This window comes from Pteropus vampyrus, unplaced genomic scaffold (genome assembly GCF_000151845.1).
Source record: "Pteropus vampyrus isolate Shadow unplaced genomic scaffold, Pvam_2.0 Scaffold173, whole genome shotgun sequence".
NCBI lineage: Eukaryota > Metazoa > Chordata > Mammalia > Chiroptera > Pteropodidae > Pteropus > Pteropus vampyrus.
Window position 1 is genome coordinate 1368443 of NW_011888954.1, and position 12014 is coordinate 1380456.

At 47.2% G+C, this 12014-nt stretch overlaps 1 protein-coding gene across 1 annotated transcript in view; it reads right to left on the reverse strand.

Moving 5' to 3' along the window:
- The window catches only part of ALK (ALK receptor tyrosine kinase), a 653478-nt gene that overhangs the window by 9997 nt on the left and 631467 nt on the right, over positions 1-12014 (reverse strand). The window contains exons 24-26 of the mRNA XM_011370765.2: positions 10159-10288; positions 3952-4049; positions 481-573 (exon numbers count right to left, since the gene is read on the reverse strand). Of these exons, the coding sequence (XP_011369067.1) occupies positions 481-573; positions 3952-4049; positions 10159-10288 (321 nt within the window). The remainder of the gene's footprint in view (positions 1-480; positions 574-3951; positions 4050-10158; positions 10289-12014) is intronic.

The following is a 12014-nucleotide window of genomic DNA, read 5'->3' on the forward strand; positions in this document are numbered from 1 at the left end:
GAGCTAAGTGCCTATGGGCTTTGAACTATACCGCTGTTGTCTACTGGTGTGGGCAAAGACGGCCAACGAGCTGGGCCCAATATCTTATCAGTTCTGGGGTGCTCTTGCCTGGCATGATGGAAGCTAAGGCCATTTATTATTCCTGAGTATTTAATTTAAGTAAATTAAAGTCTACTCAGAAGCTTTTTCCATATCACATATCCAAGTTATTCTATGTCTCAGAATATGCTAGGATTAGAGCATTGCACCCAGAGAGACAACCTAATTAAGAACTTGGTGTCAATTATAGCAGGCAGTGTGATCCTAGAATTAGACTGTCAGGTATAGGCACTAATTAAGGTTTCCATATCCTGAAAAGGAACTTAATGAAATTTTAGGTGGCCAGTTGACAAGGTGCCAGAGATGATTTAGGGCACAAGCAGCCACATCCCATTCTCTAGAGGGGATAGTCTTTGATGGATGACTGCGGTCTTTACTCACCTGTAGATGTCTCGGGCCATTCCAAAGTCCCCAATCTTGGCTACTCTTCCAGGGCCTGGACAGGTCAAGAGGCAGTTCCTGGCGGCAATGTCCCTGGGGTAAACATGAGAAAATGCATTTCCTTATTTTACCTCTGGGAAAATAAATTTCCTAATATCCATCACTAAAATTTTCACCTCCAGTATGAAGTTCAAACAGTTCCCTCCTGTGCTCTGTATTTCCTTTACTACATTATAATTCAGTATGAAAGAAACAACTATGCCAATTCTAGGCCTCAAAACTAACAGGGAAATGGGAAATGATTAGGGAGATGATTGAAAATGTTTAATAGTGTAATAATATGGTAATAACTATCATAGGAACCAACATGTAATGGCCTTTAACTCTGTACTAATGTTGTTCTAAGTGCTTCATATCTAACCTTTAGAACAACCCTGTAAGATGCAGGGTGCTATTATTAGCCTCATTTTATTAGAAAAATGAAGCTAAATACATAATATAGGGACATAAGAAATGCCATTTGTCCTTAGGCTATTGTTTTGTATGGATTGCTGGTTGGTTTCTGCCAGTTGTTTGAAGGAGTCTTCTGGAACAGCATGACTTCCATGATATCAAATTCAAGTAGGTTACGGTTTTCCCAAATATTTATAGTTTTCTTTTTTAATAAGCCATTACAGTTCTTACATCCACGATTTTATGTAGAGCCTTTGTTAAGCTGTCTGCATCATAACCACAAAGCTGAAGAATCACTTCTTTCAAGTTATAAAGTCATCTTGTCTTTGTTGTTGTTATACTCCGGATGATCTATTTGCCTATAGCATGCCTTTAAGGCAGGATCAGAAGCTTTCCAAGACTCATTAACTTCTACCCAGTGACTGGCTTACCTAAATTCTTGGCAAGAATGAAGGGTGCAGCCAGAAGTCTGGAACGGTCTCTAATAATATTAAACTTCAGGACAGAAGAAAAGAGTAGTAATTCTTGAGGGACAGAGGTGGTGTTTTCATATTTTCGACTGGTTTCATAAAGGTCTAGATCTTTGGTCAAGAAGGACATGGAAAATAAACAACTGGGTCGTATTAAAAAAAAAATAGGCTCTGGACTGGGGATCATGGCTGAGGACACCAGAACAACGGACCAGGGAGGGAGATGGATGTTGTTAATGCCACTGGCCTAATCCAGAGGTTCAAGTTGAATTTCGAGGAGCAGTGGTGTGTAAAATGCCCTGATAAAACTATAGAAGCAAAACATGTATGACATCAAAAAGAAGAAAAATAGCGGGATATATAGCCATTACTTCTCAAGAGAAATACAGCGAAGCAGACCACAAACAATATTTATGGCTCCAGAAAAGTCTTTGCACCGATGTGCATGGAACGGTTGCTTAAACAAGTGATCTTAAATTTAATGGCAAGAAAGTAAATGTATTATCATAGTACACACCAAGAATTGGTAGAATGACACATAATTCTTGAAACGGTAGTAAACCATGACCAAAGGAAACAGATCTAGTAGAAAAATGGGAGTGTGAGGATTGGTGAGGGCATGCTGCTCTGAATTCAGGAGGTATATACACACGGGCGCCTGCGAGCCGAGAGGCAGAGAAACAGTAGAGGAGAGAGAATTAGATGTGATAGTGTTGTGGAGTGTGCCACGGACCTCCTGGACAGTTCCGAGACACAAAAGACGCCTTTCTAATACCTGTTACCCCAGAAGAAAAGCTTGAGTTGAGATGGTCAGTTTCTGCTGGAAGTCACCTTTCGATCATAAAACAGATCATCCGATAGATTCTTAATTTGATCTTTCTCAAAAAAGATAAAAGGAGCAACAAACTATTACTCTGGGATCTAATTCTGACCTTGAGTAACTATTTACGGATATGGAAGTGATAGGAATCGAGAGAATGTGATCCTGTTATCTTATTATTTCTAGTAACAGAGCACTGGATATGGTCCCATGTCTATCATACTCTAGGGAAGCAGATTTCAAAATATCAGAGGAAAGATGGATATGATTCCTCAGTAGAGAATCTGTATGCTCGATGACTAACGTGGGGCAGAGACGAAAAAGCAGAAATGATCTCGGGGAGAAGCAAAGGGAGACATCTGAAGTCACCATGGTGACCACACAGGTTGCTCTCAGATGAATCCAGACTTTAAAAGGACGTAACAAAGGTGAAAAGGTGGTTGTAAGCAAGGATGAATTCCAAGAAGAGCCCAGTCTTGTCGTGTCTGAGCAACAACACAGCCCAGAGCTGAGACGTATGGAAAGTTCTGGGCACAACAGAGAGGGCAAGAACAACAATGTCCTGTGCTTGGAAGCAGAGGGCGCAGCTTCGGACGAGGGCGTAAGGGACTGGTCTCTGTTCCTTTTTTGTCTTTCTTATTTCTATCAAGAAAAATCATCCACAAGTTGGGAAGGTTTAGAATTCAAGGGGAAGAACTTAAAACCAAAGGACGAAGTGGCAGTTAAAGGAGAAGCCCATGTGAGAAGTTTATCGCCTTATTTGAAAATGACTTTAGGCACCTGGGTGAGTGCACTTCTTGATCTTTAATTTCTCCATTTTTATTAGGGAGATAGCATAGTTTTCTATCTACTTATATGCTCTTTTCTTTCTAAACTCATGCAGCATCTCTCATTTTCTACTTTGTACTTACATACTGTGATTATTAGGAACATATCTTATGCCCTTTGAAGACTCGAGTTAAAAAAAAATTGTTAGTTCACCAGGTTATTTACTAAATTAGAAGGAAATCATTAGGAAGAGCTTTGCAAAGAGCCTAATGATCTGTCTGACTTTTCAGATTTCAGAGTCAAGCTGTCAGCTGAGAAAGTCATCGACATCTGCATGGGAAGAAACCTGTGTGATCTATGATGTCTATAACATTACATCATGTTATACATGATGTCCCAGTCCAGACACCATTTAAACACAAAGATCATATAAGCAGAAGATATGAAGCGTGGAAAGAAATAAAATAATTATTATGGTCATTTCAGAGTATTTTAGAAAAAATTTATTTATCCAGCAAACATTTCTTGTGCCTCACTATGTATGCCAGGGATATGAAGATGAATAAAACAGAGTCCTTGCCTTCAAGCCACTCAGTCAAATATGTGAAAATATGAACTCCTTTAACTTCCCTTAAGGAGCTCAGTTTTCTAGATGTGGGAACGTTAAAGTGAGGTAGGACTTGAACGTTTCACTGCGAGCAAGGTACAGGCAGGAGTCCCCGCCAGAGGTCAAGCCCAGCTCATCCAGCTCTGGTTGGATATTTTGACACCCATTTTACATATGGGGCAAAGGAAGCCCTCACAGAGTATGTAGTCATCTTAAAGACAAACGAAGCTGGATCATCCAAACAACTTCGGAGAGAGTCCCATCACTCTAGTCTGAACGGGGAGCCCTGGGCCCTGGGACACGTAGGGGAAGCGTACAGAAGGCAGAGGGAGGTGCAGGGGGCTCTGACTCACCGGTGGATGAAATGGTTTTCCTCTAAGTACTGGCAGCCACAGGCAATGTCCCGAGCCACGTGCAGAAGGTCCAGCATGGCCAGGGAGGAGGGCTGATTCTGTGGGGAGACAGTGATCCACTGATGAGAGGCTTTTGGGGGTTGGGGGGTATCTCAAACGCTAGCTTCAAGTGCTCGCAAGGAGGCCACACCCGCACACGCTGTCCCCCTGGGTTCCCGGCCCTGGCACACCTTGGAAGTCACTTGGCAGCTTTAAGCAAATACAGGGGCCTGAGCTTCAGCCTAGACTGATGAATCTATGATGAATCAACCCCTCCAGCGCCCCGGGTGAGTGTGTGTGCAGCTGGGGCTGGGAACCCTGAACTGCAGGAACCCACGATGGCCAGAGGTCCTTCCCGTGTTCACTTAGCCCCCACATTCTTCCACCTCAGTCTTCATAAACATGAATTGTGAGATAATCCAGGGGATAATATTGTTTCAAAAATCCTCTAAATGTTTTGAAATATTTTTTAAATATTAATTTTCTTTAAGAAGATCCAGATCTGATGTAGATTGATTAAAAAAAAAGCTTTTGGAAAATTCTGGGTAACTGATGAGCGATTTCAAGCTTTTCTGAATGACGTCACCTCACCTCTGGGGGTGCAGTCTGTCTCTGCCCAGACAGCCTGCTGAGCTCCTGGAAGTCCTTTTTGACGGCTACCCTTCTGGGTGGGGTCTCTTTAAATTCCAGAATCCCCAAAGTCTGCAGCAGCATGTTGTCATGCAGTGTCATGTTTGCTTTGTTGTTCTATGTCTGTTTTACCATGTCCCCAAGTAAACTTTGAGGTCCCCGAGGCAGGGACTTCAGCATCTATTTCCATAGAATCCAGTACAGTGCTTGGCACTCTATAGTGGTTTGATGACTACTGGGGAGTTGGTTGGTTGATTACAGCAAAACTAGGATTTACCTAGGTGATGGCTGGGGGTTTTCTCTGCCACAGATCAGGGCCTCCCCAGGACTCCTTGGAGCAATTACATGGGTCTAGGGGAGGCAGAGAGAAGTCGTGCTTCTCTAGGACATGCTTCAATTCTGGAGAAGACCATTTAGGGAGGGGACTATTCTCTGCCCACGGAACATCAGGCAGTGCCTTAGATGCCATAGAGCAAATCCAAGTACACAATCTCTTTGATGCTATATCCTGTGTGGTTAGTAGGGAAGAGAAGTTTAGCTCTATATTAAAGATGGAAAGGTTGAGGACTCAGAGAGGCTAATTGCCTCATTCCAGGTCACTCAGCTATAGGGTGGAGCAAAACTGCCCTGAGCTGGGCTTTAAGGATCTCTGTTGGGGGAAGCAGGATTCTAGCAATTAAAATTGAGCTCCTCAGGGCAGCGTGTCAGAGAAGGGGAAGGAGTCTGTGAACACAGAACCAAGTGAATGTACAGAACTGCCCACAAATGCAGGGAGCAGCGTGTTTCAGTGGTCAGTCTAGCTGACCTGGGCTTCATCCCTGCTTGTCCCTCACTGGCTGTGTGACCTGGGGTTAATTGCTCTGCCACTCTCCAAGCCAGTGTCGTCATCTGTGAACGTGGCATGACACCACGGCCTCGTCGGATTGTTATGAGGACCGACAGAAAGAGTCGCAGAGTGAATGCTTCCTAAAGGGATCTGCAGTTATGGATGGGCGCGTGGTGTGGAGGGCTGTGGGGGGGTCTCGGGAAATGGCCCGTGTGTTTGGTTTCTCCAGGGGCCTTGTTAGTGTCAGAAGTACTGGGCACCATGAGAGAGATAGTTCTCATTTCCTGGGAAAAAGCAAAGTAAATATATTTCCAAGGCAAATATTCATCCATCTTGCTATAGTATTAGAAATATCTTTTCTCTCCTCAGGAAAATGCTTTCTGTTCTCTTCTGAGCAAAGGAGGACCTGCTCCTGGCTTCCCCTGAGTCTCTCTGTGTCCCCATCACTCAGGATGCGAGGACCTTTGATGTCGCAAATACTCTGTGAGCCTGGCACGCTGCAGGGATCACATCTTCCCAGGCATTAACCCGCGGGCCACCCTGTCTGGCAGCTCAGAGCAAATTAACTGCTCCGCTAAGCACTCTGCCGAAGCAGACAGTCAGCACCCAGGGCGCGTGCGTGCGTGTGCGTGTGCGTGTGCGTGTGTGTGTGTGTGTGTGTGTGTCGGGGGGGCAGGGATCAGGGGAGGTGTGGACTTAAGGCAAAACTGATATTTAAATTAGCAGTGCAGGTGTGGCCAGTGTGCCCAGGGCCACTCGTATCTACCCTGGGCAAAGGAGGAGATGGAATCGGGGTTTTTGTCCCCAGTCGGCCACTGAGTGTGGCACTTCCTTTGGCAGCCAGACATTCCCAGGCCCGTCGTGCTTATGGACGCATTCTGTCCAGTCCTCAGAGGGGATCTTGTCCAGTGTTTCCCAAAGTGAGCTTGGGGGATGGAATGCTATCCAACAGGCGTGGGAAATCCTGAGTTAAATTCCTGGGTTAAATAGGTTCTTTCTCGTAGGAATTACCAGTCTTCGCTATGCACTAATGCATATTGAGAATTGATGCGGGGAAACTGCCATGGCTCTAAAATCTGTTTGACCACAGAATTCTTTAGAGCATGTGTGTGAGTCTGGAGTACCTCAGGTGTTCCTTTTGGGGACACTGTTTAGACTAATATCCTAGTTTTACAGGTGAGATCCAAGTCCAGTGAAGTGGAATGATTTCTTTGGTCACAGCTTCCCAGGGGCTATTCCCAAAGGATTATAAAAGACAATAAAATTGATATCTATTCCTTCCTTAGGGAGCTTCTCCTGAGCAATTTGGAGATGAAGAATCACAGGACATGGGGTAGGAACTGTTTCACCAAGCGAAAAATAGAATAGTGATATATTTTAAAATCAATGCATATAAGAGCGAGAGGGAAAGATGAAAGGAAGAAGCAAATGCAGACAGGGAATACAAAATACAAAAAGCAGCAAAAATCCATTTTGACAAGTGATGAGAAGTTAATGCTGCTGGGGTCCTCATATATTCTGGCTCCTGACGTGGCTGACTTTTCGGTGGCACCAAAGGCCCCTTCACGCATTTGGAGCCAGCATTGGTATTGCAACATCAGTGCCAAAGACCTACACCTGAGCATTAGTTCAACTCAGAGGTTCTCACCTGTACATCGTGACTTCTGGGATAAAAAGAGCCACCTGTGTACTGAGCATGTCTTCTAGAGCCGTCACCTACAGGCATTACCATGTTCCAAATAGATACAGACACTGTTGTGGGTAGTAATTGCCATGAATAAAGAGATTACTGACTTTTTAACGGCATTTATCATTATTGAATCGACAGATACTAAAAGACAGCTATTAGCCTACATCTGGCATATATTAAACCTTCAACAAATATTTGTTGAGTAAAGATAGGGTCTGCAAAAAATTTTTTTTGACATTTAAAGGGACTTTCCTTCTCAAAGAGGTGGGATCCTGGGACCAGGTGATATTTTCATCGGTACCCATGAATTTCATTTCCATGACAGACATGGTTAGCCCGAGCCTCCATGTCTGTCTACCTCACCTGTATATCTGTTTGGTCACTGCATGTCCGTACACATGCTCTCTGAAGCCAGAGCCTCTTAGACCATCCTTGAGGTCCTTAGATCCTGAGATTCTAGAGAACCGCTGAGTCCCAGGGAGGGTAGGAAGTAAGGACAGAGACCTCGTCTGATTCTGAGGGCCCACACGAGGGCTGCGCACAGTAGGTCATCAGGCAGGCCCTGAGAGTCTCGGGGGTGCACAAACAAATGAACAGGGTGGAATTCAGGCCTTTGAATCCAGTGAGTTCCACAGCCTGGAGGCACAGCTCTACCCACCCTGTCATCGGTGTGTGCATTTCTCCAGCCCTGATGGTCATTAGCCAGTCCCTCCCCTCTTCATGAAGTGCAGGATTTACTGGTATTAGCCCCTCTGTTGACTCTAAATCACATTCCTTTCTCAAAGTCAACCTGATCCCCACCTTACTAAGCTGGATTGTGTGGCTCTCAGAAGCCACAGGACATCTGGCTAATCTAAACCCTCCAGGGAAGCTGCTCCACAAACACTTTTGCCTGGGGTCGCAATGGAGGGCTGCAATTGGACATTTTATAATCACCTCTCATGGGCAGGTATCTCAGGAAGGACCAGCTCACCTGGGAGGGTGGGTGTATTATGGGAGGTGAGGAGAAGGATGACTGGGGTGCTGCGAGGCTTGGGGGCATGGTTGGCAAGGAGGGCCACATGGAGCAAGAGTGGGGTCGAACATTAAACGGTGGATTTGGTTGGCGGAATCCTGACCCTTAGAAGGGGCTCTTCCAAGGGAGTCGGCCATGCTCTGCTTGTGGGCGTCATCCGGGCAGTACCTGCTGTTATCGAGGTCAGAACTTGGTAGCTGGCTCCTGCTCTGAGCCTCCTTAGAGTGGCACTGGGGGTGGAAGCCTGGGGGAGGTACCAGTGATCTGCCTTTCCTTGCTGGTGCTTTGTTTTTTGGGACAATATTTAAGTCATCTTTCAGTGAAGGGGAGAGAAGCCTCACTCCACACCCTTACCCCAACTTCTGCCACCGAGAGCCTTGGATGTGCCAAGTGATGGGTTTACTGGGAGGTCTCTCCTTTGCATGCACAATACTTTCTTTTCCTTGAGCCTCAGGAATGTCCAGAGGGAAAACCAGCTTTACCTCTTCCCCTGTGTCCCCCATTTGACCTCTTCCTGAAGCACTGCTAAGAATCTCAGGGCACAAGGGCTGAAGGCTCTATATTGATGGGTGGTGGTGGGAAAGCCATTGAGGCTGGTGCCCAGACACTGGCAGAGATGCCTGTATGGCTGGCAGTGTTGGGCCCTTAATGACCCACCCTCACCTTGGCACTCCATGGCTTCCCAAAGAGGATCACTGGGATAAATGGCACAAAAGGTTGGAAAAAGCAGTGAATCAGGAGTCACAAGTCCTGAGTTTGGTCCCAAATCTTTTACTTTCTGTGTGGCCTTGGCGAATCACACCTCTCTGAGCCACAATTTTCTGTGAAGGAGGGTGACATCTGTGTTATTTAGTTCATAGAGTGGTTTTGAGAGATGGGAAAGCTATGAGGAGGACAATAATCATGCTGATGAGGATTATTACGAAATGGATTAGTCTTTTACCCCTACATCCTCCTACCAGGTGTGTTCAGGTGCACACGCACTCATCTTTTCAAGGAGTTAGACGAGATATGCCAAGATGGGTCACCCAAGGACGGGAATAGTATGGAGGCTCCTAAGGCTAAGATATTCTAAACTGAGTCTGACTGGAGGTGGGACTGGAGCAGATGGGCCCTTTCAGAGTTTCTGCTGCCACTTTGAACCCCTGAGAGCAGAGTGTTCAGTTCCGGGTTTTCTGTAGTGAGGTGACTGGCAGTCTTCCTCTGGTTTCCTGGGGTTGGGAAGGGTGCAAGTCTTCCCTGTGGTCCTTATGGTCCAGCAGCCACTCCAGGAAGCCAGGTCCTAACTGAGGCTCTGCTCTGCTCCAGTTCCTGGTGCCCAGGGCCTCCTGAAGACCCCATCAGTGACCAGAGTGGGCAGCTAGCTGGACTCTATAATTTAGAACCACCTCTGAGATGTTCCAGTCCAACCTTCAGACTTTGCACTGCAGACACACAGGTAATTAGATTGGGTGGTCTGCCCTAAGCCACATGGCTGTCTAATGGCCAAGCAGGGCTGGGATGTGGCATTCCTGGGACTAGCTAGGTCTCTTCCCTCTCCTCAGCTCTAGCCTCTTAATCATAACAAACATGCTGCACCCTCCTAAATATTTCAACACTTTATTTAGATAGTAAAAGTGCAAGGTCAGGGTGTCACTGTTTGAGAGATGACAGCGGTTTTCAGAACGAGCAGATGTAGACTGACCTGCCCCAGGTCAGCTGGTTGAGACAGTGACCTGGCTGGCGTGAACATCCCTCACCGTGCTTGTCCCTAGTTTGGTTTCCATAATCGTCAGGCCATAAAAATGGATTCAGGCAGGAGCGTCCATTGCACAAGCCTTGCACGAGCTCCCAGGGCCGTGGTCCACCGTTTGTTCGTTCTCCCCCAGCCACCCCCTAGGTGCAAACCCAGGGCCTAACTCCCTTAATCACACTGAGTAGTTGCTGCCCCAGCTGCCCGCTCTTGCTCCTTCCACCCCCTGCTCTGTTCCCTGGCAAAGCACTGGGGAAAGACTGATTCTCACTCACCGGGCGAGGGCGGGTCTCCCGGAGGAAGGACTTGAGGTCTCCTCCCGCCATGAGCTCCAGCAGGATAAATCGGGGCAGGGCCTGCAAACTCACTCCAATACAGCGCACGATGTTCTGGTGGTTGAATTTGCTGCAGAGCAGAGGGGAGTAACCAAATTTAACTGAGCCGAATCTGGCAAAATCTTAAGTGCAGAAAGCAGGATACAAAGCTATGTTTTCAGCAGCCACGTTATGTAAATGCGTTCCGTAAGTGAGGGTAGCAGGGGTTCCGTGCTGAGCCTAAGCTGAGAATTGTCTCGGCACTGAGCGGGTGGAAGAATCGGGGGGCAGGTCTGGCAGTTCAGTCTGCACGAGCGTATTAGGGTGGAGGTGGGAGGATGCCGCACAGGCGCTTGGGTGAGGAAGTGGGGCGGGGACCCAGGGGAGCTCTTTCTCGGAGACTCGTGCATGGACTGCTTGCTAGGATTCACGTCCGAGTCCTCTGAGGCAGGCCTCCTGCAGAAGGTGGAGAAACCGCTTCCACAAGGGACCGTGTGAGACCTGCTCGATGACCTTGTATGAACGAGACCAAGGAACAGGGGCATGTGGATCCCATTGGGGATTCTTCCTGGAGGCCCTGGGATTTGGGTTCTCTTGTTACCGTGGTCTTAGTAAGACACACAGGACAATGGGGCCAGGGAATGCCACACAGGTACACACACATGCAGAATTAAAAGGCTGGGTGACTAGACGCTGAAACGAAATGGCGGTTATCGCCAAGTAGTATGACTGAGTGAAACAGGTCTCCATATAATTTAGTTTCCAAGTTTTATTCAATAATCATGTATAATCAGAAAATAAGTTATTTTTAAAGCAAGGTACAGGGCCAGCCGTTTGTCTTCCTGTGGCTTCAGACCCCACAGGCACATCGCACTCGCTGTTCTGCCTTCATTCTCTCTGCCAGTTCCATCAACAGGAGACCACAGGCCGCTCCAACCTATCAGGATGTTTGAGGCTCCCCAGTGCAACAGGAGGCCACAAACTAGGCCAGATATCAAGGTCAAACTCCTGTATCCCTCTCAGAGCTATCTGCCGTCAGAGTCCCAGACACTGAGATTCCCAGCTGGGGACCTCAGAGCCACAAGGTAAAGGGTGCAGGCCAGCTGTGCGGACCAGGGTGGGGTGGCCTTCCAGCAGGTTAGGGACACATTTTCTTTACATGAGATCTGAGAGCTGGGATTGCCAGAAGAATTACCTGGAGGGAGATTCTATCTTCTCCTGTCAAAAACTAGCATGCTCTGTTTCTTAAGGGAAAAAGAATGAATGGATGACACAGGGATGCTAGCTGAAGGCAGAGTGAGATCAATCGGATTATTAGGCCACGGATATTGTATTTTTTCTGAGGCAACCATCTGGGGCTTTCTACTCTGGTAAGACGTGCTTAGTATTTAGGGGAGTCCCATGCTGGAGAGGGAGAGGCATGCTGGAGGATGTCTCCCCCAGAGACATGTCTTCTAGAAACATCTCCATGTGGGGAGGTGGGGGTGTCCCTCTGTGACATTACCTGATGATCAGGGCTTCCATGAGGAAATCCAGTTCGTCCTGTTCGGAACACACTTCAGGCAGTGTCTGGGCACAGAGGAGAGAAGGCTTTAGCAGCAGGAGTAAGAGACTGTCAGCAGCAAGCATGGCCTGCAGAGACTGCTGGCCGAGGTCAGGCCCTTGAGGGAGCCCCTCTTACCTTTACAGCCACTTGCAAGGGGCTTGGGTCGTTGGGCATTCCAGACACCTGACCTTCGTAGACCTCCCCAAATGCACCATGGCCCAGACCCCTGTGCAAAAGAGAAGGCAAGATGAAGCAGAGGCAGGCAGGCCAT